Below are 23,890 nucleotides of genomic sequence, written 5' to 3' on the forward strand. Positions count from 1 at the left end.
AGGTCTGAAACGCACTCGCCCATCAGACAAGTCAGGAATATTTTGTGATTGCCGAAGAAGATTATGATCACTTGCCCGAAAATGTAAAGTAGCTATTTTCACCTTCACAGTGGGGAGGAACCAGAAACACCAGACTACTAGAATTGTTTACATTTTGGGTGCTATCAGTAAATAAACAAAACATCTCCTGCCCAACCACAGAGCAGGTTTAACTTGCTCGACTGCTCAAGTCACATGTCCCGGACAGTTGGACAACCCTTAAGAAAATCCACTCAAAAACTATCTTTTGGTCTTTTTTGTCATTAGTCCACTGTTGATACAGTCCCAGCATGTTCTGTATGTCAGCAGTCAAGTTTTCAAGATACGGTGCATTCAGAAAGTATTCAGATCCCTTGACTTTTTCCACATTTTGTTACGTTACAGCCTTATTCTAAAATTGATTAAATTGTTTTTTTCCCCTCATCAATCTGCACACAATACCCCATAATGACAAAGCAAAAACAGGTTTTTAGAAATGTTAGCAAATTTATGAAAAATAAAAAACGAAAATAACCATTTACATAAGTATTCAGACCTTTGTTAAAGCACCTTTAGCAGCGATTACTGCCTCGAGTCTTCTTGGGTATAATGCTACAAGCGTGGGAGTTTCTCCCATTCTTCTCTGCAGATCCACTCAAGTTCTGGCAGGTTGATGGGGAGTGACGCTGCACAGCTATTTTCAGGTCTCTCCAGAGATGTTTGATCGGGTTCAAGTCCGGGCTCTGGCTGGGCCACTCAAGGATATTCAGAGACTTGTCCCGAAGCCACTCCTGCATTGTCTTGGCTGTGTGCTTAGGGTTGTTGTCTTGTTGGAAGGTGAACCTTTGCCCCAGTCTGAGGTCCAGAGCGCTCTGGAGCAGGTTTTCATCAAGGATCTCTCTGTACTTTGCTCCGTTCATCTTTCCCTCGATCCTGACTAGTCTCACAGTCCCTGCCGCTGAAAAACATCCCCACAGCATGATGCTGCCACCACCATGCTTCCCGTAGGGATGGTGCCAAGTGCCTTTTGGCAAACTCCAAGCGGGCTGTCATGTGCCTTTTACTGAGGAGTGGCTTCCGTCTGGCCACTCTACCATAAAGGCCTGATTGGTGGAGTGCTGCAGTGTTGGTTGTCCTTCTGGAAGGTTCTCCCATCACCACAGAGGAACTCAGAAGCTCTGTCCGAGTGACCATCGGGTTCTTGGTCACCTCCCTGACCAAGGCCCTTCTCCCCCGATTGCTCAGTTTGGCCGGGAGGCCAGCTCTAGGAAGAGTGTTGGTGGTTCCAAACTTCTTCCATTTAAGAATGATGGAGGCCACTGTGTTCTTGGGGACCTTCAATGCTGCAGAATTTTTTTGGTACCCTTCCCCAGATCTGTGCCTCGACACAATCCTGTCTCGGAGCTCTACGGAAAATTCATTTTATTAATATCGGTATTAATAGTCATATAGTCATACAGTCTATGGTTGTGTTCCTAAAGTCTATGGTTGTGGTTATACAGTCTGCTTGTGGTCCTATACGATATGGTTGTGTTCCTACAGTTTATGGTTGTGGTTATACAAGCTCACAGATGGCATCCAGGGCTTGTGGAAGTGAGAGCATGAATGAAGATTCACAATTCCTTCTTTCACGGCACCTGTGTGTGTTTTAGCACCAATAGTCCTCTCACCATCACACTCCAGCTCGCTAGGTGGCGGTAATGCACCGTATGTGTTAGTTTACAAACCGCCAATCAAAGCGATGAAGAACATCTACCCGGAAGTGTTTAGTGCATGGGGTCGTTATCTCTCTGTGAAGCCATCTGCTAAAATGTCTAAGCTAACGTCTCTATTTGTAATCTTCTTTTCTTTATTTTTCATGAGTGAAGCTGTCTTCGAAGATCAAGTTGGCAAGTTCGATTGGTATGTAGCTATCTAACGTTGAGCATGTCTCATTGAGAATGTCCATTGATTCGGCTATGCAGCTAGGTAACGTAAGCTAGTGCTATGTGCTAACCATTGACAGCGTCAAATATGGTTGATCATGGCGAAAAGACAGTAAGTAACCCTCTGAGGTCGTGTTCAGTCAATAGGTAGCCTTGTCATGTCTGTACCCGTATTGACAGTCGCTTGTTGGAATATATATCAAATCACTCACGAATGTAAATATCTTATTGGATCGCGTCCTCTTCTTTACTGGGGTCGAGGATCAATGCGGGAAGGAGACCCATCCCTCAGATCGGTCCAATCCGCTCCTTGTGACAGGTGTATTTGCCACAGATACTGAGTCTCAAAACACAGCAGTAACGAAGACGATTATGTACATTGGTGATTGATTAGCTAAAATATTTCAACAGAATACTAGGATTTCTCTGTGGGCTGCTTAGTCTGACTGTCAAATATTCTCTTTTCTATTTCCAGGAGACAACAGTATGTGGGTAAGACACTCTTTGCCCACTTTGACTCGCATTCGCAGTCATCTAAAAAGCTGTTTCTCGTTACCGACAAGAATATCTTTGCCTCTTTCAACTCCAGGACTGGAGATCTCAGTGAGTATTTGTCATTCGTATTACAATACAAATGTTTCTAGCTTTTTTCTTTTACTCTGAAATCTGTGACAAAATATTTAAACATTTTTTGTTGTTGAATATCTTCCATAGAGTTCATTCTGTTTAATTCCTACTTTACAGTTTGGAGACATGTGGACAAGACTGGACCAGAGGGAGCCATAGACACACTTCTGCTGCATGGACAAGGTGACTATAGCATTTTAACAGTTAATTGTAGACTTGCCTAGTTTCTTGGCCTAGCCAATATAACCCGTGTTGTACGGAGTCAATTATATTGGCCTTATCTATGCCTACAGACGTGGTCAAAAGTTTTGAGAATGACACAAATATTAATTTTCACAAAGTCTGCTGCCTCAGTTTTTATTATGGCAATTTGCATATACTCCAGAATGTTATGAAGAGTGATCAGATGAATTGCAATTAATTGCAAAGTCCCTCTTTGCCATGAAAATGAACTTAATCCCCCAAAACACATTTCCACTGCATTTCTGCCCTGCCACAAAAGGACCAGCTGACATCATGTCAGTGATTCTCTCGTTAACACAGGTGATAGTGTTGATGAGGACAAGGCTAGATATCACTCTGTCATGCTGATTGAGTTAGAATAACAGACTGGAAGCTTTAAAAGGAGGGTGGTGCTTGAAATCATTGTTCTTCCTCTGTTAACCATGGTTACCTGCAAGGAAACACGTGCCATCATCATTGCTTTGCACAAAAAGGGCTTCACAGGCAAGGATATTGCTGCTAGTAAGATTGCACCTAAATCAACCATTTATCGGATCATCAAGAACTTAAAGGAGAGAGGTTCAATTGTTGTGAAGAAGGCTTCAGGGCGCCCAAGAAAGTCCAGCAACCGCCAGGACGGTCTCCTAAAGTTGATTCAGCTGCGGGATCAGGGCACCACCAGTGCAGAGCTTGCCCAGGAATGGCAGCAGGCAGGTGTGAGTGCATCTGCACGCACAGTGAGGCAAAGACTTTTGGAGGATAATTCTGCAAAAGGTACAGGGATTGGACTGCTGAGGACTGGGGTAAAGTCATTTTCTCTGATGAATCCCCTTTCCGATTGTTTGGGGCATCCGGAAAAAAGCTTGTCTGGAGAAGACAAGGTGAGCGCTACCATCAGTCCTGTGTCATGCCAACAGTAAAGCATCCTGAGACCATTCATGTGTGGGGTTGCTTCTCAGCCAAGGGAGTGGGCTCACACAGCCATGAATAAAGAATGGTACCAACACATCCTCCGAGAGCAACTTCTCCCAACCAACCAAGAACAGTTTGGTGACGAACAATGCCTTTTCCAGCATGATGGAGCACCTTGCCATAAGGCAAAAGTGATAACTAAGTGTCTCGGGGAACAAAACATCGAATTTTTGGGTCCATGGCCAGGAAACTCCCCAGACCTTAATCCCATTGAGAACTTGTGGTCAATCCTCAAGAGATGGGTGGACAAACAAAAACCCACAAATTCTGACAAACTCCAAGCATTGATTATGCAAGAATGGGCTGCCATCAGTCAGGATGTGGCCCAGAAGTTAATTGACAGCATGCCAGGGCGGATTGCAGAGGTCTTGAAAAAGAAGGGTCAACACTGCAAATATTCACTCTTTGCATAAACTTAATGTAATTGTCAATAAAAGCCTTTGACACTTATGGAATGCTTGTAATTATACACTGCTCAAAAAAATAAAGGGAACACTAAAATAACACATCCTAGATCTGAATGAATGAAATCATCTTATTAAATACTTTTTTCTTTACATAGTTGAATGTGCTGACAACAAAATCACACTAAAATTATCAATGGAAATCATATTTATCAACCCATGGAGGTCTGGATTTGGAGTCACCCTCAAAATTAAAGTGGAAAACCACACTACAGGCTGATCCAACTTTGATGTAATGTCCTTAAAACAAGTAAAAATGAGGCTCAGTAGTGTGTGTGTGGCCTCCACATGCCTGTATGACCTCCCTACAACGCCTGGGCATGCTCCTGATGAGGTGGCGGATGGTCTCCTGAGGGATCTCCTCCCAGACCTGGACTAAAGCATCCGCCAACTCCTGGACAGTCTGTGGTGCAACGTGGCGTTGGTGGATGGAGCGAGACATGATGTCCCAGATGTGCTCAATTGGATTCAGGTCTGGGGAACGGGCGGGCCAGTCCATAGCATCAATGCCTTCCTCTTGCAGGAACTGCTGACACACTCCAGCCACATGAGGTCTAGCATTGTCTTGCATAAGGAGGAACCCAGGGCCAACCGCACCAGCATATGGTCTCACAAGGGGTCTGAGGATCTCATCTCGGTACCTAATGGCAGTCAGACTACCTCTGGCGAGCACATGGAGGGCTGTGCGGCCCCCCAAAGAAATGCCACCCCACACCATGACTGACCCACCGCCAAACCGGTCATGCTGGAGGATGTTGCAGGCAGCAGAACGTTCTCCACGGCGTCTCCAGACTCCGTCACGTCTGTGACGTGCTCAGTGTGAACCTGCTTTAATCTGTGAAGAGCACAGGGCGCCAGTGGCGAATTTGCCAATCTTGGTGTTCTCTGGCAAATGTCAAACGTCCTGCACTGTGTTGGGCTGTAAGCACAACCCCCACCTGTGGACGTCGGGCCCTCATACCACCCTCATGGAGTCTGTTTCTGACCGTTTGAGCAGACACATGCACATTTGTGGCCTGCTGGAGGTCATTTTGCAGGGCTCTGGCAGTGCTCCTCCTGCTCCTCCTTGCATAAAGGCGGAGGTAGCAGTCCTGCTGCTGGGTTGTTGCCCTCCTACGGCCTCCTCCACGTCTCCTGATGTACTGGCCTGTCTCCTGGTAGCGCCTCCATGCTCTGGACACTACGCTGACAGACACAGCAAACCTTCTTGCCACAGCTCGCATTGATGTGCCATCCTGGATGAGCTGCACTACCTGAGCCACTTGTGTGGGTTGTAGACTCCGTCTCATGCTACCACTAGAGTGAAAGCACCGCCAGCATTCAAAAGTGACCAAAACATCAGCCAGGAAGCATAGGAACTGAGAAGTGGTCTGTGGTCACCACCTGCAGAACCACTCCTTTATTGGGGGTGTCTTGCTAATTGCCTATAATTTCCACCTGTTGTCTATTCCATTTGCACAACAGCATGTGAAATGTATTGTCAATCAGTGTTGCTTCCTAAGTGGACAGTTTGATTTCACAGAAGTGTGATTGACTTGGAGTTACATTGTGTTGTTTTAAGTGTTCCCTTTATTTTTTTGAGCAGTGTACTTCACTATACCATAGTAACATCTGACAAAAATATCTAAAAACATTGAAGCAGCAAACTTTGTGAAGACCAATACTTGTGTCATTCTCAAAACGTTTGACCACGACTGTATGTTAATCTTTAAGATTCTGCCTTGATCTTTGACAGAGGATATTTGAATGACTGTTTTACGTCTAGATGCTCTGATGGTGGTTGGAGATGGTCGTCTGCTCCGTTCCTGGGACACAAACATTGGCGGGCTGAACTGGGAGGCCGTGCTGGATACTGGCAGGTGCGGGGGGTGTGGTGTCTCTGTGTTCGTGTGCAGATGACCTGTTCCCCATTTAACTGAAATGTATAGCTGAGAGATAGTCAATGGACAATGATTTTAGAGATTTTGACAGATGACTAACTGCTCATAATGTCCATCTCTATTTCAGCTTCCAGGCTGCGTGTTTTGTGGCAGTACAGGACACCGTAAAGCATGTGGCAGTGCTTAAGAAAGCTGCCATCTCTCTCCACTACCTCTCCAATGGACACCAGAAATGGGTGGAGAACCTGCCTGACATGTAGGTACAGTAGGAGACTGGTACTCAGACCTGGGACCAAACACTATCTGTTTTCTTTCAGATACATTAGCCGATGCAATGGAAACAATACAAATGGGCCCAAAAGTTCAAGCCCTGCACATCTGGCACTCCAGAAAGGCTCCAACAAACGGTCAAAGTATCTGAAAGATTTCAAATGCTGTTTTGAATCCAGGTCTTCAGCATTTAGGTGCTAGACTATTATTTTAATCTTAGGGCTTTGCAGTTGAAAAGCTGATCTAAGTCTTTGTGCCCACAGTGATACGGTCCAGTACCAGGCAGTGTACTCTGGGGGAGAAGAGGAGGTCTATGTGTTGGGGGTGGTTCCTAACTCTCACCTCACTATCATAGCCTACAGCCTAGAGGATGGAGAGATCATCAAGCAGGTAATGGTCAAGAACTCTGTGGTGTCTCCTCATCAAATGTGATGGTATATAAAAGTATTACTCTATGTCTGTCACAGATGTCTGTCACAGCTGTTTTGAGGTTATGTCTGGGTCGGGGCTGTGTGTGTCTGGGTCAGGGCTGTGTGTGTCTGGGTCAGGGCTGTGTGTGTCTGGGTCAGGGCTGTGTGTGTCTGGGTCAGGGCTGTGTGTGTCTGGGTCAGGGCTGTGTGTGTCTGGGTCAGGGCTGTGTGTGTCTGGGTCAGGGCTGTGTGTGTCTGGGTCAGGGCTGTGTGTGTCTGGGTCAGGGCTGTGTGTGTCTGGGTCAGGGCTGTGTGTGTCTGGGTCAGGGCTGTGTGTGTCTGGGTCAGGGCTGTGTGTGTCTGGGTCAGGGCTGTGTGTGTCTGGGTCAGGGCTGTGTCGACCTGGCCATACTCATATCGTAGATTAATAGTTGATAGTCGGATCAGATCTGATGATACTTGTGATCAGAAAACTCTGAAGTGTTTTGATATGCCTAAGTAGAAAATACTGATCTCCCTGCACAGTTATAGACCAAACAAGCTGCAGATTAGGAGCAGCGCGCAGAGGGATGTTTGTCTGTCTGTGTGTGTCTGACCTCTGTCTGTGTGTGTCTGACCTCTGTCTGTGTGTGTCTGACCTCTGTCTGTGTGTGTCTGACCTCTGTCTGACCTCTCTCTGTGTGTAGACAAGGGTGCTATCAGTCCGAAAGCGCGTCGGCGTTTCATATATTTTCCCTACCCTCGCCCCGCTTGTTAGATATTATGCACATTGTATAATATATCACTCAATATATAGTAATATAATACTAATAAGTGCCCTGTAGCTCAGTTGGTAGAGCATGGCGCTTGCAACACCAGGGTTGGGGGTTCGTTTCCCACGGGGGGCCAGTATGAAAAATGTATGCACTCACTAACTGTAAGTTGCTCTGGATAAGAGCGTCTGCTAAATGACTAAAATGTACAAATGTAAAAATATTATGCTCATTGATAGCAAACGTCCTCACCATGTGGTTTATCATAGTAGCAGGCTAGCAGGAGGCAGCAGCAGGCTGAATGATCAGACCCAAACAGAGAAGTGAAAGTGATCGTGTGAAATTACGAAGCGACGCGAGTGAACGGAGGAATACAGCTTCGCTGTATCCAATCAGAGCATCAGGATCAACGTACAGCCCGCCCTTCTCTTTACAGACAGGCAAACTAGCCAGTTGAGTTATTTAGACCACGTAGCACCTCACACTTGATTGAATGATGCGCGCTGGCACCCTCATTTTTTTTATTTTTTATTCCCCCAATCACGGATAATAACAACAATTACACCGATCATAATCGTATCAGAACAGTTACACGTATCCGTTACGATACACGTTTTGTCCGACTACTCTAGATGCTGCTTCTGAATCATCTAAATGGTGTTTTTCACATCAGCAAGTCAAGTGTGTCTGTCTGCTGTGGGCGGCAGGTGGCTTAGTGGTTAAGAGCGTTGTGCCAGTAACCGAAAGGTTGCTGGTTCTAATCCCCGAGCCGACTAGGTGTAAAAATCTGTCGATGTACCCTTGAGCAAGGCACTTAACCCTAATTGCTTCTGTAAGTCGCTCTGGATAAGAGCGTCTGCTAAATGACTAAAATGTAAAATGTAAATGTAATGCTGTAGACTCTACACTCCATAGAGCAGTGGAGACTTGCCTCATTTTTGGGGAACAAAAAATTAAGAGGACAGATTATTGTAATTATATACAGTGGGGAGAACAAGTATATGATACACTGCCGATTTTGCAGGTTTTCCTACTTACAAAGCATGTAGAGGTCTGTAATTTTTATCATAGATACACTTCAACTGTGAGAGACGGAATCTAAAACAAAAATCCAGAAAATCACATTGTATGATTTTTAAGTAATTAATTTGCATTTTATTGCATGACGTAAGTATTTGATCACCTACCAACCAGTAAGAATTCCGGCTCTCACAGACCTGTTAGTTTAAAAAAAAAAAAAAAAATGTATGTACTCTGGATAAGAGCGTCTGCTAAATGACTAAAATGTAAAGTCAGTTTGTCAAATTTCTGCCCTGCTAGAGCTGCCCCGTCAAATAAGTGCTGTTATTGTGAAGTGGAAATGTCTAGTAGCAACAACGGCTCAGCCGCGAAGTGGTAGGCCACACAAACTCACAGAACGGGACCGCCGAAGTGCATAGCACGTAAAAATCATCTGTCCTTGAACTCACCACCGAGTTCCAAACTGCCACTGGAAGCAACGTCAGCACAAGAACTGTTCGTCGGGAGCTTAATGAAATGGGTTTCCATGGCCAAGCAGCCGCACACAAGCCTAAGATCACCATGCGCAATGCCAAGCGTCGGCTGGAGTGGTGTAGAGCTCGCCGCCATTGGACTCTGGAGCAGTGGAAACATGTTCTCTGGAGTGATGAATCACGCGTCGCCATCTGGCAGTCCGACGGACGAATCTGGGTTTGGTGGATGCCAGGAGAACGCTACCTGCCCCAATGCATAGTGCCAACTGTAAAGTTTGGTGGAGGAGGAATAATGGGGCTGTCTTTCACATCACGCTCTTCATATAAATAATGTATTATAATTTACCGGTTTCTCGCAATTATATATCCCAGGAAAAGGGAGTGGGTTTGGGCAGTAAATCTCGGTAACCCGGTTCCCGCCATTAAACTCTAGTGTGTACCAAACACAAAACCAAAGAAATTACATTTGGCAAATTCAATGCATTTAACTATTAAATGGATAATTAACAATCATAACAAAGTATGTATTTCACACAAACAATGTATAATGGAGTGTTCTATTTAATTCTACGATACGCACATATTTAATTATACGATACGCACTTCATATTTAATTATACGATACGCACTTCATATTTAATTATGCGATACGCACATCATATTTCATTATACGATACGCACATCATATTTCATTCTACAATACGCACATCATATTTCATGATACGATACGCACATCATATTTCATTCTAAGATACGCACATCATATTTCATTCTACGATAAATGCATCGTATCTAATTCTACGATACGCGCGTCGTATTTCATTCTACGATACGCGCGTCGTATTTCATTCTACGATACGCGCGTCGTATTTCATTCTACGATACGCGCCTCGTATTTCATTCTACGATACGCGCCTCGTATTTCATTCTACGATACGCGCATCGTATTTCATTCTACGATACGCGCCTCGTATTTCATTCTACGATACGCGCCTCGTATTTCATTCTACGATACGCGCCTCGTATTTCATTCTACGATACGCGCCTCGTATTTCATTCTACGATACGCGCCTCGTATTTCATTCTACGATACGCGCCTCGTATTTCATTCTACGATACGCGCCTCGTATTTCATTCTACGATACGCGCCTCGTATTTCATTCTACGATACGCCACCTCGTATCTCTAACCCTGTTGGTTGTGATGTCTGTGGTCCTCCAGAGGTCAGTTGAAGCCCCGTGGCTGTCCAGGGTTGAGTCCAGCTGCGTGGTGGTTGGTCAGGGGGTGCTGATGTGCGTGGACCTCGCCCCTCTCGCCCTCTACACCCTCCCTATACAGGCCGAGGAGACGCCACAGTTCAGCAGGATCCTACTACAGGTAACTCCTGCTCAACCATGACTTGAAGCTCCGACACTCCGGTGGTGTGCAGCTTTCTTTACACTTGATAGTCTGTTTGGTGGACATGGTGGGATGTGACAGGTTGTAGATTGTAGCTTTAGATTAAAACATCTACAAAACAACTATAAATGTTTTTATGATGGTGTGACCCCCCCTCTCTCTCTCTCTCTACCCCCTCCCCCTAGTCTCTGGATCTGGAGGTGTCCCCAGGCTTCCAGCCCGTCCTGGTGTCCAGCCAGCCCCACCCGGCCCGCTCCCCACTCTCAGAGTTCTTTCTCCAGCTAGGACCAGATCACCACATCCTGTTGCAGCTCCATGATGATGGATCCACCATCGCTCCACTCAGAGACTTCCAGCCGGTACAGAATCATCATTCATTCATTCAATAGAATTCCATTCAATAAACGTAATTTATCCCAGTCAGTTTATTATTATTATTATTATTATTATTATTATTACAACTATTATTGCCACTGACCATTGTTTTTTTTTTCTACATTATACCATTCATGTTTTCCCTGTACTACACGTCTCTCTGGATAGAGCATACAGTGAGGGGAAAAAAGTTTTTGATCCCCTGCTGATTTTGTACGTTTGCCCACTGACAAAGAAATTATCAGTCTATAATTTTAATGGTGGGTTTATTTGAACAGTGAGAGACAGAATAACAACAACAAAATCCAGAAAAACGCATGTCAAAAATTTTATAAATTGATTTGCATTTTAATGAGGGAAATAAGTATTTGACCCCCTCTCAATCAGAAAGATTTCTGGCTCCCAGGTGTATTTTATACAGGTAACGAGCTGAGATTAGGAGCACACTCTTAAAGGGAGTGCTCCTAATCTCAGTTTGTTACCTGTATAAAAGACACCTGTCCACAGAAGCAATCAATCAATCAGATTCCAAACTCTCCACCATGGCCAAGACCAAAGAGCTCTCCAAGGATGTCAGGGACAATATTGTAGACCTACACAAGGCTGGATTGGGCTATAAGACCATCGCCAAGCAGCTTGGTGAGAAGGTGACAACAGTTGGTGCGATTATTCGCAAATGGAAGAAACACAAAATAACTGTCAATCTCCCTTGGCCTGGGGCTCCATGCAAGTTCTCACCTCGTGGAGATGCAATGATCATGAGAACGGTGAGGAATCAGCCCAGAACTACACGGGAGGATCTTGTCAATGATCTCAAGGCAGCTGGGACCATAGTCACCAAGAAAACAATTGGTAACACACTACGCCGTGAAGGACTGAAATCCTGCAGCGCCTGCAAGGTCCCCTTGCTCAAGAAAGCACATATACAGGCCTGTCTGAAGTTTGCCAATGAACATCTGAATGATTCAGAGGAGAACTGGGTGACAGTGTTGTGGTCAGATGAGACCAAAATCGAGCTCTTTGGCATCAACTCAACTCGCCGTGTTTGGAGGAGGAGGAATGTTGCCTATGACCCCAAGAACACCATCCCCACCGTCAAACATGGAGGTGGAAACATTATGCTTTGGGGGTGTTTTTCTGCTAAGGGGACAGGACAACTTCACCGCATCAAAGGGACGATGGACGGGGCCATGTACCGTCAAATCTTGGGTGAAAACCTCCTTCCCTCAGCCAGGGCATTGAAAATGGGTCATGGATGGGTATTCCAGCATGACAATGACCCAAAACACACGGCCAAGGCAACAAAGGAGTGGCTCAAGAAGAAGCACATTAAGGTCCTGGAGTGGCCTAGCCAGTCTCCAGACCTTGATCCCATAGAAAATCTGTGGAGGGAGCTGAAGGTTCGAGTTGCCAAATGTCAGGCTCGAAACCTTAATGACTTGGAGAAGATCTGCAAAGAGGAGTGGGACAAAATCCGTCCTGAGATGTGTGCAAACCTGGTGTCCAACTACAAGAAACGTCTGACCTCTGTGATTGCCAACAAGGGTTTTGCCACCAAGTACTAAGTCATGTTTTGCAGAGGGGTCAAATACTTATTTCCCTCATTAAAATGCAAATCAATTTATAACGTTTTTGACATGCGTTTTTCTGGATTATTTTGTTATTCTGTCTCACTGTTCAAATAAACCTACCATTTTAAAATTATAGACTGATCATGTCTTTGTCAGTGGGCAAACGTACAAAATCAGCAGGGGATCAAATACTTTTTTTCCCCCTCACTGTATGTTATTATACCATTCAACCTGAACAAGATTTGACCTCAAATGGGAGGTCAATGGAGCTGAGTGAGTTCTGTGACTGACTAACGAACTGTAGAATACCCATGTTTCCAGGCGTTCTTGGTCTCATTTGCCACCACAGGGGAGAAGACTGTTGCTGCCGTCATGACTCCCAAAAACGAAACTGTGAGTCGTCCAAAAAAATCAACAACCAGTTGTTTTTAAGATGTCTCAGAATGACCTAAAATCGAAGTGTTGCGTCATGCATGTGGTCACATAGTGTAGTTCGTTATGCTGAAGTAAGTAACCCGTTGGTAAGCTTCCTCTCTGTTCCTACTCCAGGCGTGTGCTATCAATCTGTTCAGCGCTGACTCTGGTCGCAGGTTGCTGGATACAACTGTCATCTTTCCCCTGGATCTTAACGGTGGGAAGCCACACAAGGTGAGTGTATCTGCAGGCAGTATAGGGTGGAGTGGGGGCTGCAAAAAATCTGAACTCGTCACGGGGGGGCCCGCAGTGGCTTGTGGGTCTGCATACCCACATCCATACTTCAACCTTGCGAGCCAAATATTTACGGTAACCCCCTCTTGACAGCGGAGATAATTTCTTTTTTTTTTTTTTTTTTGAGTTAATTTAAATTGTTTATTTTTTGGGGTCTTTGGGATTTTATCCGCGGGCTTACGAAAGGGGGGCCGCCAATTGCCTGGTATTGATTATAGAGCACTACGGCCCCCCTTTTGAAGGCCCTCTGATCAATTTACTCAGTCGGTGTCTCAACTTACTGTTGTGAGTTTGAATAGTAGAATACACAAGGTGCAAATTTGGTTGTGCATCAGAAGTTTTTCTCTTGTTATGTCAGTCAATTAGCCCATATCAGCATTGTTGGGGTGATTGCCAAGTTAGTCATGGTCGAATTACCAGCCAGGGGGCCCCTATTGATTTTGTTACTCAGTCTCACTCAGATATCATATTAAAAACCTGCCAAACTTTCTCTCAACCCTATGGCAAAATGTGTAGAATTGCACAAAATTAACTCTAAAACCTACGAAATGTCTCTCCGCTGTCAAGACGGGGGGAGGGGTGTGTCTGGATGTGGGTACGCAGACCCACGAGCAATTGCCCCCCCCCTCAGGATGTGTTCAGATTGTTTGTGGCCCCCACGCCCATCAAACCCGCCCGTCCCTGGGATAGAGTAGTCTGGCATGAGCCCCACCGACCCGACCCTTCACCTAAAGTAAAGTCTATAGGAAACACTGTTGGAATCTACCTATGTAGGGGTGCTGGAGGGCAATCAATCAATCAATCAATCAATCAATCAATCAAATGTGTGTGCTTAAAGATGTCCTCCAGCTATTTTTTTAAACGTTTCTTATTGAAAAGCTAAAGGGTAAAATAAAATGTTTTAAGCAAATAGTGTTTGTTTTTTTACACAACTGCAAACTTCAGGGAGTAGGGTGTTCAAGGGGTTGGTCTGATGTGATGTCACTTTCCTCCCCCCTTGCTTGAGGAGCAACAGAGGAAAGCCAACCCCCCCCCACACACACTTGTGCCATGTCATGACTTACCTGTGTCTCCTGTTGAGACGTGTCTCCTGTTGAGACGTGTCTCCTGTTGAGACGTGTCTCCTGTTGAGACGTGTCTCCTGTTGAGACGTGTCTCCTGTTGAGACGTGTCTCCTGTTGAGACGTGTCTCCTGTTGAGACGTGTCTCCTGTTGAGACGTGTCTCCTGTTGAGACGTGTCTCCTGTTGAGGAAATCAGGTGTTAAATGAGATGTGTAACTGTAGTGTCTGATGTATTTCCTCCCCAGCTGTACGTCCATGCCTTCCTGAAGAAGGATGACTCTGTGGGCTACAGGGTCCTAGTGCAGACACTGGACCATGCTCTCACCTTCATACAGCAGCCAGGTAGACACACACACACACACACACACACACACACACACACACACACACACACGCTGGAACAGACACACACACACACACACTGGAACAGACACACACACACACACACACACTGGAACAGACACACACACACACACACACACACACTGGAACAGACACACACACACAGACACACACACACACACACTGGAACAGACACACACACACACACACACACACACACACACACACACACACACTGGAACAGACACACACACACACACACACACACACACACACACACACACACACACACTGGAACAGACAGACACACACACACACACACACACACACACACACACACACACACTGGAACAGACACACACACACACACACACACACACACACTGGAACAGACACACACACGCACACACACACACACACACTGGAACAAATACACACACACACTGGAACAGACACACACACACACACACACACACACACTGGAACAGACACACACACACACACACACACTGGAACACACACACACACACACACTGGAACAGACACACACACACACTGGAACAGACACACACACACACACACACACACACACACACACACTGGAACAGACACACACACACACACACACACACACACACACTGGAACAGACACACACACACACACACTGGAACAGACACACACACACACACACTGGAACAGACACACACACACACACACACACACACTGGAACAGACACACACACACACACACACACACACATACTGGAACAAACACACACACACACTGGAACAGACACACACACACACACACACTGGAACAAACACACACACACACTGGAACAGACACACACACACACACACACTGGAACAGACACACACACACACACACTGGAACAGACACACACACACACACACACACACTGGAACAGACACACACACACACACACACACACTGGAACAGACACACACACACACACACACACACACACACACACACACACACACACTGGAACAGACACACACACACACACACACACACACACTGGAACAGACACACACACACACACACACTGGAACAGACACACACACACACACACACACACACACACACACACACACACACACACACATACTGGAACAAACACACACACACACACACTGGAACAGACACACACACACACACACACACACACACACACTGGAACAGACACACACACACACACACACACACTAGACGAGGCTTCTAACCATCACCTGTGTTTCCAGGGCGTGTGGTGTGGACCAGAGAGGAGGCCCTAGCTGACGTTGTTACCATGGAGATGGTAGACCTGCCACTCACTGGGACCCAGGCGGAGCTGGAGGGGGAGTTTGGCAAGAAAGCTGGTAAAGAACTTCAAAGATCCTGGCTAACATTATTCATTTTCTCATTTTAAAAACATACATGGCAAAGACAACGTGCATAAATAAAATGAGTTGTCTCGAAACAATGCTATCAATGCTATCAATGCTATCAATGCTATTATGCCTAGTCATTCCCGTCAAACCTACAGTGCATTCGGAAAGTATTCAGACCCATTGACTTTTCCCACATTACAGCCTTATTTTAAAATGGATTAAATAAACATATTTCCTCATCAATCCACACACAATACCCCATAATGACACAGCAAAAACAGGTTTTTAGAAAATGTATTACAAATAAAAAACAGAAATACCTTATTTACGTAAGTATTCAGACCCTTTGCTATGAGACTAGATATTGAGCTCAGGTGCATCCTGTTTCCATTGTTTCCATTGATCATCCTTGAGATGTTTCTACAACTCGATTGGAGTCCAATTGATCCAATTGATTCAATTGATTGGACATGATTTGGAAAGACGCACACCTGTCTATATAAGGTCCCACAGTTGACAGTGCATGGCAGAGTAAAACCCAAGCCATGAGGTTGATGGAATTGTCCGTAGAGCTCCGAGACAGGATTGTGTCGAGGCACAGATCTGGGGAAGGGTACCAAAACATTTCTGCAGCATTGAAGGTCCCCAAGAACACAGTGGCCTCCATCATTCTTAAATGGATGACATTTGGAACCACCAAGACTCTTCCTAGAGCTGGCCGCCCGGCCAAACTGAGCAATCGGGGGAGAAGGGCCTTGGTCAGGGAGGTGATCAAGAACCTGATGGTCACTCTGAGAGAGCTCCAGAGTTCCTCTGTGGAGATGCGAGAACCTTCCAGAAGGACAACCATCTCTGCAGCACTCCACCAATCAGGCCTTTATGGTGGAGTGGCCAGACAGAAGCCACTCCTTAGTAAAAGGCACATGACAGCCCACTTGGAGTTTGCCAAAAGGCACCTAAAGGACTCTGACCATGAGAAACAAGATTCTCTGGTCTGATGAAACCAAGATTGAACTCTTTGGCCTGAATCCTCCAGACGTGACGCTTGGCAATCCTGGCACCATCCCTACGGTGAAGCATGGTGGTGGCAGCATGCTGTGGGGATGTTTTTCAGCGGCAGGGACTGGAATACTAGTCAGGATTGAAGGAAATATGAACAGAGCAAGGTACAGAGAGATCCTTGATGAAAACCTGCTCCAGAGCGCTCCGGACCTCAGGCGAAGGTTCATCTTTTAACAGGACAACGACGCTAAGCACACAGCCAAGACAATGCAGAAGTGGCTTCGGGACAAGTCTCTGAATGTCCTTGAGTGGCCCAGCCAGAGCCCGGACTTGAACCTGATCGAACATCTCTGGAGAGACCTGAAAATAGCTGTGTAGCGACGTGCCCCATCCAACCTGACAGAGCTTGAGAGGATTTGCAAGGAAAAATGGGAGAAACTCCCCAAATACAGGTGTGTCAAGATTGTAGCATCATACCCAAGAAGACTCAATGCTGTAATCGCTGCCAAAGGTGCTTCAACAAAGTACTGAGTAAAGGGTCTGAATACTTATATAAATGTGTTATTTCCAGGGTTTTTTGTTTTTGCAAAAATTCCTAGAAACTTGTTTTTGCTTTGACATTATTGGGTATTGTGTGTAGATTGATGAGGTGGGAAAAAAATGTAAATTTTTTTAGAATAAGGCTGTAACGTAACAATGTGGAAAAAGTAAAGGGGTTTGAATACTTTCCGAATGCACTGTATGTATTCAAGTTTTTAACATGGGTTTTTTTTTTGTTCAAATTGCTGCGCTTGGATCCAGCCATTCAAGGTAACGTTATGAGCATTCCGTCCTTTCTGTTTGCTTATGTTGTGCTACGTTGAAGGTCTATTTTAGAAAAGATCAGTAGCAAAGAGCTCTGATAAAGGTTCTGCTTTGTTGGTTGTTTGTTGTAATCTAGTACGTGATCGTTGTAGATCCGTTAGATCCAGCCACATCACTCCCTAACAATAATAGATTTTGAATGTTAAGGAAATAAAGATGTGACTGTAACTGTAGATACTAACATGGATGTCTCTCGCCCCCCAGACGGGTTGTTCCCCATGGTGCTGAAGCGTCTGTCATCCCAGGTGATTCTGCTCCAGGTGTGGCTGGCCCACCTGTGGAAGATGTTCTACGAAGCCCGTAAACCCCGCAGCCAGGTTAAGAACGAGGTCACCATAGAAACGCTGTCCAGGGATGAGTTCAACCTGCAGAAGATGATGGTCATGGTCACCGCCTCGGGGAAGGTGAGTGGTGGGGTGTGTGTGTATAGAGAGAGTGAGATGGCAGACAGGTTGAAGAAAAAATAAAATAAATGAGAGATAGGATCTACCGTCTGACGACCTCAGCACCAACATTGGTAGAGATAGGATCTACCGTCTGACGACCTCAGCACCAACATTGGTAGCGATGGGATCTACCGTCTGACGACCTCAGCACCAACATTGGTAGAGATGGGATCTACCGTCTGACGACCTCAGCACCAACATTGGTAGCGATGGGATCTACCGTCTGTCGACCTCAGCACCAACATTGGTAGCGATGGGATCTACCGTCTGTCGACCTCAGCACCAACATTGGAAGAGATGGGATCTACCGTCTGTCGACCTCAGCACCAACATTGGAAGAGATGGGATCTACCGTCTGTCGACCTCAGCACCAACATTGGTAGCGATGGGATCTACCGTCTGTCGACCTCAGCACCAACATTGGTAGCGATGGGATCTACCGTCTGTCGACCTCAGCACCAACATTGGAAGAGATGGGATCTACCGTCTGTCGACCTCAGCACCAACATTGGTAGCGATGGGATCTACCGTCTGTCGACCTCAGCACCAACATTGGAAGAGATGGGATCTACCGTCTGTCGACCTCAGCACCAACATTGGTAGCGATGGGATCTACCGTCTGTCGACCTCAGCACCAACATTGGAAGAGATGGGATCTACCGTCTGTCGACCTCAGCACCAACATTGGTAGCGATGGGATCTACCGTCTGTCGACCTCAGCACCAACATTGGTAGAGATGGGATCTACCGTCTGTCGACCTCTGCACCAACATTGGTAGAGATAGGATCTACCGTCTGACGACCTCAGCACCAACATTGGTAGAGATAGGATCTACCGTCTGACGACCTCAGCACCAACATTGGTAGAGATGGGATCTACCGTCTGTCGACCTCAGCACCAACATTGGTAGAGATGGGATCTACCGTCTGACGACCTCAGCACCAACATTGGTAGAGATGGGATCTACCGTCTGATGACCTCAGCACCAACATTGGTAGAGATGGGATCTACCGTCTGACGACCTCAGCACCAAGATTGGTAGAGATGGGATCTACCGTCTGACGACCTCAGCACCAACATTGGTAGCACTTTACTATAGTCCTAGTGAGGCTGGTATGCAGGATTAGGGATGGGCATTTGACATGTTTTTACTTTTCGAGTACTCGCATGATTTATTTATATTTTTTTTGTACTTGAGTATTCGAATGAAAAGCAAAATACATTTTTAGAACACAAGGCCCACACTGGAGAAACGTATGCCCTTATCTATAGGCCTATGTCGACAATAAGCAACAATTCCTACTTTATCATAACGTTTACAAATAACTAATCCTAATTGCTAAATTGCCCCATATATATTCAGTCAATAAAAAAAGCAAGTGCCATTTAAGATTAATTTATTGAAACTGTAACATCAACTGGTTATATTATATAATGGAACACGATCTGTAATATCAACTGGTTATATTATATAATGGAACACAATCTGTAATATCACCTGGTTATATTATATCGTGGAACACAATCTGTAATATCAATTGGTTATATTATATAATGGAACACAATCTGTAATATCAACTGGTTATATTATATCATGGAACACAATCTGTAATATCAACTGGTTATATTATATCATGGAACACAATCTGTAATATCAACTGGTTATATTATATAATGGAACACGATCTGTAATATCAACTGGTTATATTATATCAATTATATCTCAATTTGGAGAGTTGAAATAACTTTTTCAGGGTTACAAACCAAACTGTCTTTTCGAGAGAGATATATATATATATATATATATAGGCGTTCGATTGAGTTTATTCTGCCTGTTCTTTGGAATTTTCTAAATGGATTAACAATTCCACATTGAACACTGTATGGTGATGAATTACGGCCACAACATATGTTTGGTGGGTAGGCTTCATGATTCTGATGAAAATACGCTCTTTGTCTTTATCAAATTAATGTTTTTGCGTTTTTTTCGGTGTGGAACCAGTCTATGTTTGGAATGTAGCTTGTGTGTCCCATCTGTTAGATGCATACAGTGGGGAAAAAAAGTATTTAGTCAGCCACCAATTGTGCAAGTTCTCCCACTTAAAAAGATGAGAGAGGCCTGTAATTTTCATCATAGGTACACGTCAACTATGACAGACAAAATGAGGAAAAATAAATCCAGAAAATCACATTAAAATCCTACAATGAATTTATTTGCAAATTATGGTGGAAAATAAGTATTTGGTCAATAACAAAAGTTTCTCAATACTTTGTTATATACCCTTTGTTGGCAATGACACAGGTCAAACGTTTTCTGTAAGTCTTCAAGGTTTTCACACACTGTTGCTGGTATTTTGACCCATTCCTCCATGCAGATCTCCTCTAGAGCAGTGATGTTTTGGGGCTGTCGCTGGGCAACACGGACTTTCAACTCCCTCCAAAAATGTTCTATGGGGTTGAGATCTGGAGACTGGGTAGGCCACTCCAGGACCTTGAAATGCTTCTTACGAAGCCACTCCTTCGTTCACATATGGAATCATGTAGTAACCAAAAAATTGTTAAACAAATCTAAATATATTTTATATTCTTCAAAGTAGCCACCCTTTGCCTTGATGACAGCTTTTGCACACTCTTGGCATTCTCTCAACCAGCTTCATGAGGAATGCTTTTCCAACAGTCTTGAAGGAGTTCCCACATATGCTGAGCACTTGTTGGCTGCTTTTCCTTCACTCTGCAGTCCGACTCATCCCAAACCATCTCAATTGGGTTGAGGTCGGGTGATTGTGGAGGCCAGGTCATCTGATGCAGCACTCCATCACTCTCCTTCTTGGCCAAATAGCCCTTACACAGCCTGGAGGTGTGTTGGGTCATTGTCCTGTTGAAAAACAAATGATAGTCCCACTAAGCACAAACCAGATGGGATGAAAGCAGAATGCTGTGGTAGCCATACTGGTTAAGTGTGCCTTGAATTCTAAATAAATCACAGACAGTGTCACCAGCAAAGCACCATCACACCTCCTCCTCCATGCTTCACGGTGGGAACCACACATGCAGAGATCATCCGTTCACCCACATCGCATCTCACAAAGACACAGCGGTTGGAACCAAAGATCTCAAATTTGGACTCATCAGCCCATGTTAGCGGTGGGGTTATGGTATGGGCAGGCATAAGCTACGGACAATGAACACAATTGCATTTTATCGATGGCAATTTGAATGCACAGAGATACCGTGACGAGATCCTGAGGCCCATTGTCGTGCCATTCATCCGCCGCCATCACCTCATGTTTCAGCATGATAATGCACGGCCCCATGTCGAAAGGATCTGTACAGAATCCCATTCAACTGGAAATGGTCCTGTTCTTCCATGGCCTGTATTCTCACCAGACATGTCACCCATTGAGCATGTTTGGGATGCTCTGGATCGACGTGTACTACAGCAACTTCGCACAGCCATTGAAGAGGAGTGGGACAACATTCCAGAGGCCACAATCGACAGCCTGATCAACTCTATGCGAAGGAGATGTGTCACGCTGCATGTGGCAAATGGTGATCACACCAGATACTGACTGGTTTTCTGATCCACGCCCCTACCTTTTTTTTAAGGTATCTGTGACCATCGGATGCACATCTGTATTCCCAGTCATGTGAAATCCATAGATTAGGGCCTAATGAATTTGTCAATTGACTGATTTCCTTTTATATGAACTGTAACTCAGTCAAATCTTTGAAATTGTTGCATGTTGCGTTTTTAATAATTTTGTTTTACATTATTAGAGAAAAAAATGGAATGGCGCTTTGACATCTGTTGGAGTAGTGGATTACCTGCCCATCCTTATGCTGAGTGATCCGTTGGCGTAGCAACACATGCTCTATATGCTCTGAATATCTTGTGGTGTTTTTTTGTGCAATGGATGAGTAAACTATTGGAATGTTTGATTTGTTCACAGCACATTCATCTCAGCCAATAGTCTTGAGTCGTACTTTATAGGACACTGTGTTTAGCTGAAGGAGTCATCTTTCATCTCTGTCTGGTTCCAGCTCTTTGGCATCGACAGCAAGTCAGGCTCTATTCTATGGAAGCACTATCTGGAGAATGTCCAACCCAACGCAGCTTTCAAACTGATAGTCCAAAGGACCACTGCTCACTTCCCCCATCCCCCACAGTGCACTCTGCTCATCAAGGATAAGGTAGGAACAGCATCATGGACTGTTGCAAACTAGTCCTTACTACACCATTTTGTGGGTGTTGTTTTTTTTATTTTTTTTATGTGAGCTCTGGCGATTTTAAGTTTCCCAAATGTATTTATTACATATGGCGAATGAACTTAGTGTACATTTGATCTTGAACGTGAAAAATACGTATGGGGCCGTAGTGAAAGTTTACATAGCTATGCAGGGCAGCCCCTAATCCGACTGGATGTAATGTTGGGTGAAATGTCTCTAGTTTTCTGAACATTTCTGCTGTCTCTGTGTCTGTTGTTCCCCCCAGGACACTGGCCTGGCCACCCTGCATGTGTTCAACCCCATCTTTGGCAGGAAGAGCCATATAGCCCTGCCTGCCCTGCCCCGCCCCATCCTCCAGTCATTACTATTACCTGTTATAGACCAGGACTACGCCAAGGTCCTGCTGCTGGTCGACGACCAATACAAGGTAGGTCTGCATCTGTCTGATTTTAAGGCCTTGGGGGGATGAAACGTCAATGGGTTTTAACTAATGTGCTGCGTTATGGGAGAGCCTATGTTTTCTAATGTACCTGTTATTGTTCACTGCACCTCTATACATCTTGGTTGCTGTGGACTCACCATTCTATATTTAATGCATGTCCTCCCCTCCCTCCCTCCCTCCCTCCCTCCCTCCCTCCCTCCCTCCCTCCCCCCTCCCTCCCTCCCTCCCTCCTCCCTCCCTCCCTCCCTCCCTCCCTCCCTCCTCCCTCCAGGTGACAGCCTTCCCCTCCACTAAGAACGTTCTGCAGCAGCTTCAGGAGATGACCTCCTCCATCTTCTTCTACCTGGTCCACTCAGAGCAGGGCACCCTGTCTGGATTCAGGCTGCGCAAGGTGACAACACTGTGTGTGTGTGTGTGTGTGTGTGTGTGTGTGTGTGTGTGTGTGTGTGTGTGTGTGTGTGTGTGTGTGTGTGTGTGTGTGTGTGTGTGTGTGTGTGTGTGTGTGTGTGTGTGTGTGTGTGTGTGTGTGTGTGTGTGTGTGTGTGTGTGTGTGTGTGTGTGTGTGTGTGTGTGTGTGTGTGTGTGTGTGTGTGTGTGTGTGTGTGTGTGTGTGTGTGTGTGTGTGTGTGTGTGTGTGTGTGCGAGCATGGGACATTTGTTTATGCGTGAATGTGGCATTCAGTGTGTGTGTGTGTGTGACATTTGTGTGTGTGTGTTTGTGACACTAAACGTGTGTGTTCCTCCAGGACCTGTCCACAGAGCTGATCTGGGAGGTGGTTCTACCTATTGAGGTCCAGAAGATAGTAGCGGTCAAAGGGAAGAGGCCCAACGAGCATGTCCACTCTCAGGGCAGAGTGATGGGGGACCGCAGTGTGCTCTACAAGGTAATGACAGCTCTACGTACTAGTAAACTAGAGGGTCCACACTCAAAAATGAGGGATTAAGGGACGGTTTCCCGGATCCAGATTTCGACTAGTCTAAATTAAAAGGCATGTTCAAACTGGCACCAAAAGTTGAACTTT

General features: G+C 45.4%; 1 protein-coding gene across 1 annotated transcript in view; it reads left to right on the forward strand.

Moving 5' to 3' along the window:
• Window positions 1-1,769: 1,769 nt before the first annotated feature.
• The window catches only part of LOC121537746 (ER membrane protein complex subunit 1), a 27,661-nt gene continuing 5,540 nt past the window's right edge, over window positions 1,770-23,890 (forward strand). Inside the window, exons 1-18 of the mRNA XM_041845356.1 lie at window positions 1,770-1,920; window positions 2,419-2,546; window positions 2,688-2,753; window positions 5,994-6,087; window positions 6,236-6,364; window positions 6,642-6,768; window positions 10,255-10,410; window positions 10,617-10,790; window positions 12,699-12,770; window positions 12,927-13,025; window positions 14,394-14,490; window positions 15,758-15,874; window positions 17,690-17,698; window positions 17,957-18,156; window positions 22,241-22,390; window positions 22,692-22,853; window positions 23,140-23,259; window positions 23,615-23,752. Coding sequence (XP_041701290.1) covers window positions 1,829-1,920; window positions 2,419-2,546; window positions 2,688-2,753; window positions 5,994-6,087; window positions 6,236-6,364; window positions 6,642-6,768; window positions 10,255-10,410; window positions 10,617-10,790; window positions 12,699-12,770; window positions 12,927-13,025; window positions 14,394-14,490; window positions 15,758-15,874; window positions 17,690-17,698; window positions 17,957-18,156; window positions 22,241-22,390; window positions 22,692-22,853; window positions 23,140-23,259; window positions 23,615-23,752 — 2,130 coding nt within the window. The 5' untranslated portion in view covers window positions 1,770-1,828. The remainder of the gene's footprint in view (window positions 1,921-2,418; window positions 2,547-2,687; window positions 2,754-5,993; window positions 6,088-6,235; window positions 6,365-6,641; window positions 6,769-10,254; window positions 10,411-10,616; window positions 10,791-12,698; window positions 12,771-12,926; window positions 13,026-14,393; window positions 14,491-15,757; window positions 15,875-17,689; window positions 17,699-17,956; window positions 18,157-22,240; window positions 22,391-22,691; window positions 22,854-23,139; window positions 23,260-23,614; window positions 23,753-23,890) is intronic.

Source organism: Coregonus clupeaformis, chromosome 24, assembly GCF_020615455.1.
Source record: "Coregonus clupeaformis isolate EN_2021a chromosome 24, ASM2061545v1, whole genome shotgun sequence".
In the NCBI taxonomy this organism is placed as follows: domain Eukaryota; kingdom Metazoa; phylum Chordata; class Actinopteri; order Salmoniformes; family Salmonidae; genus Coregonus; species Coregonus clupeaformis.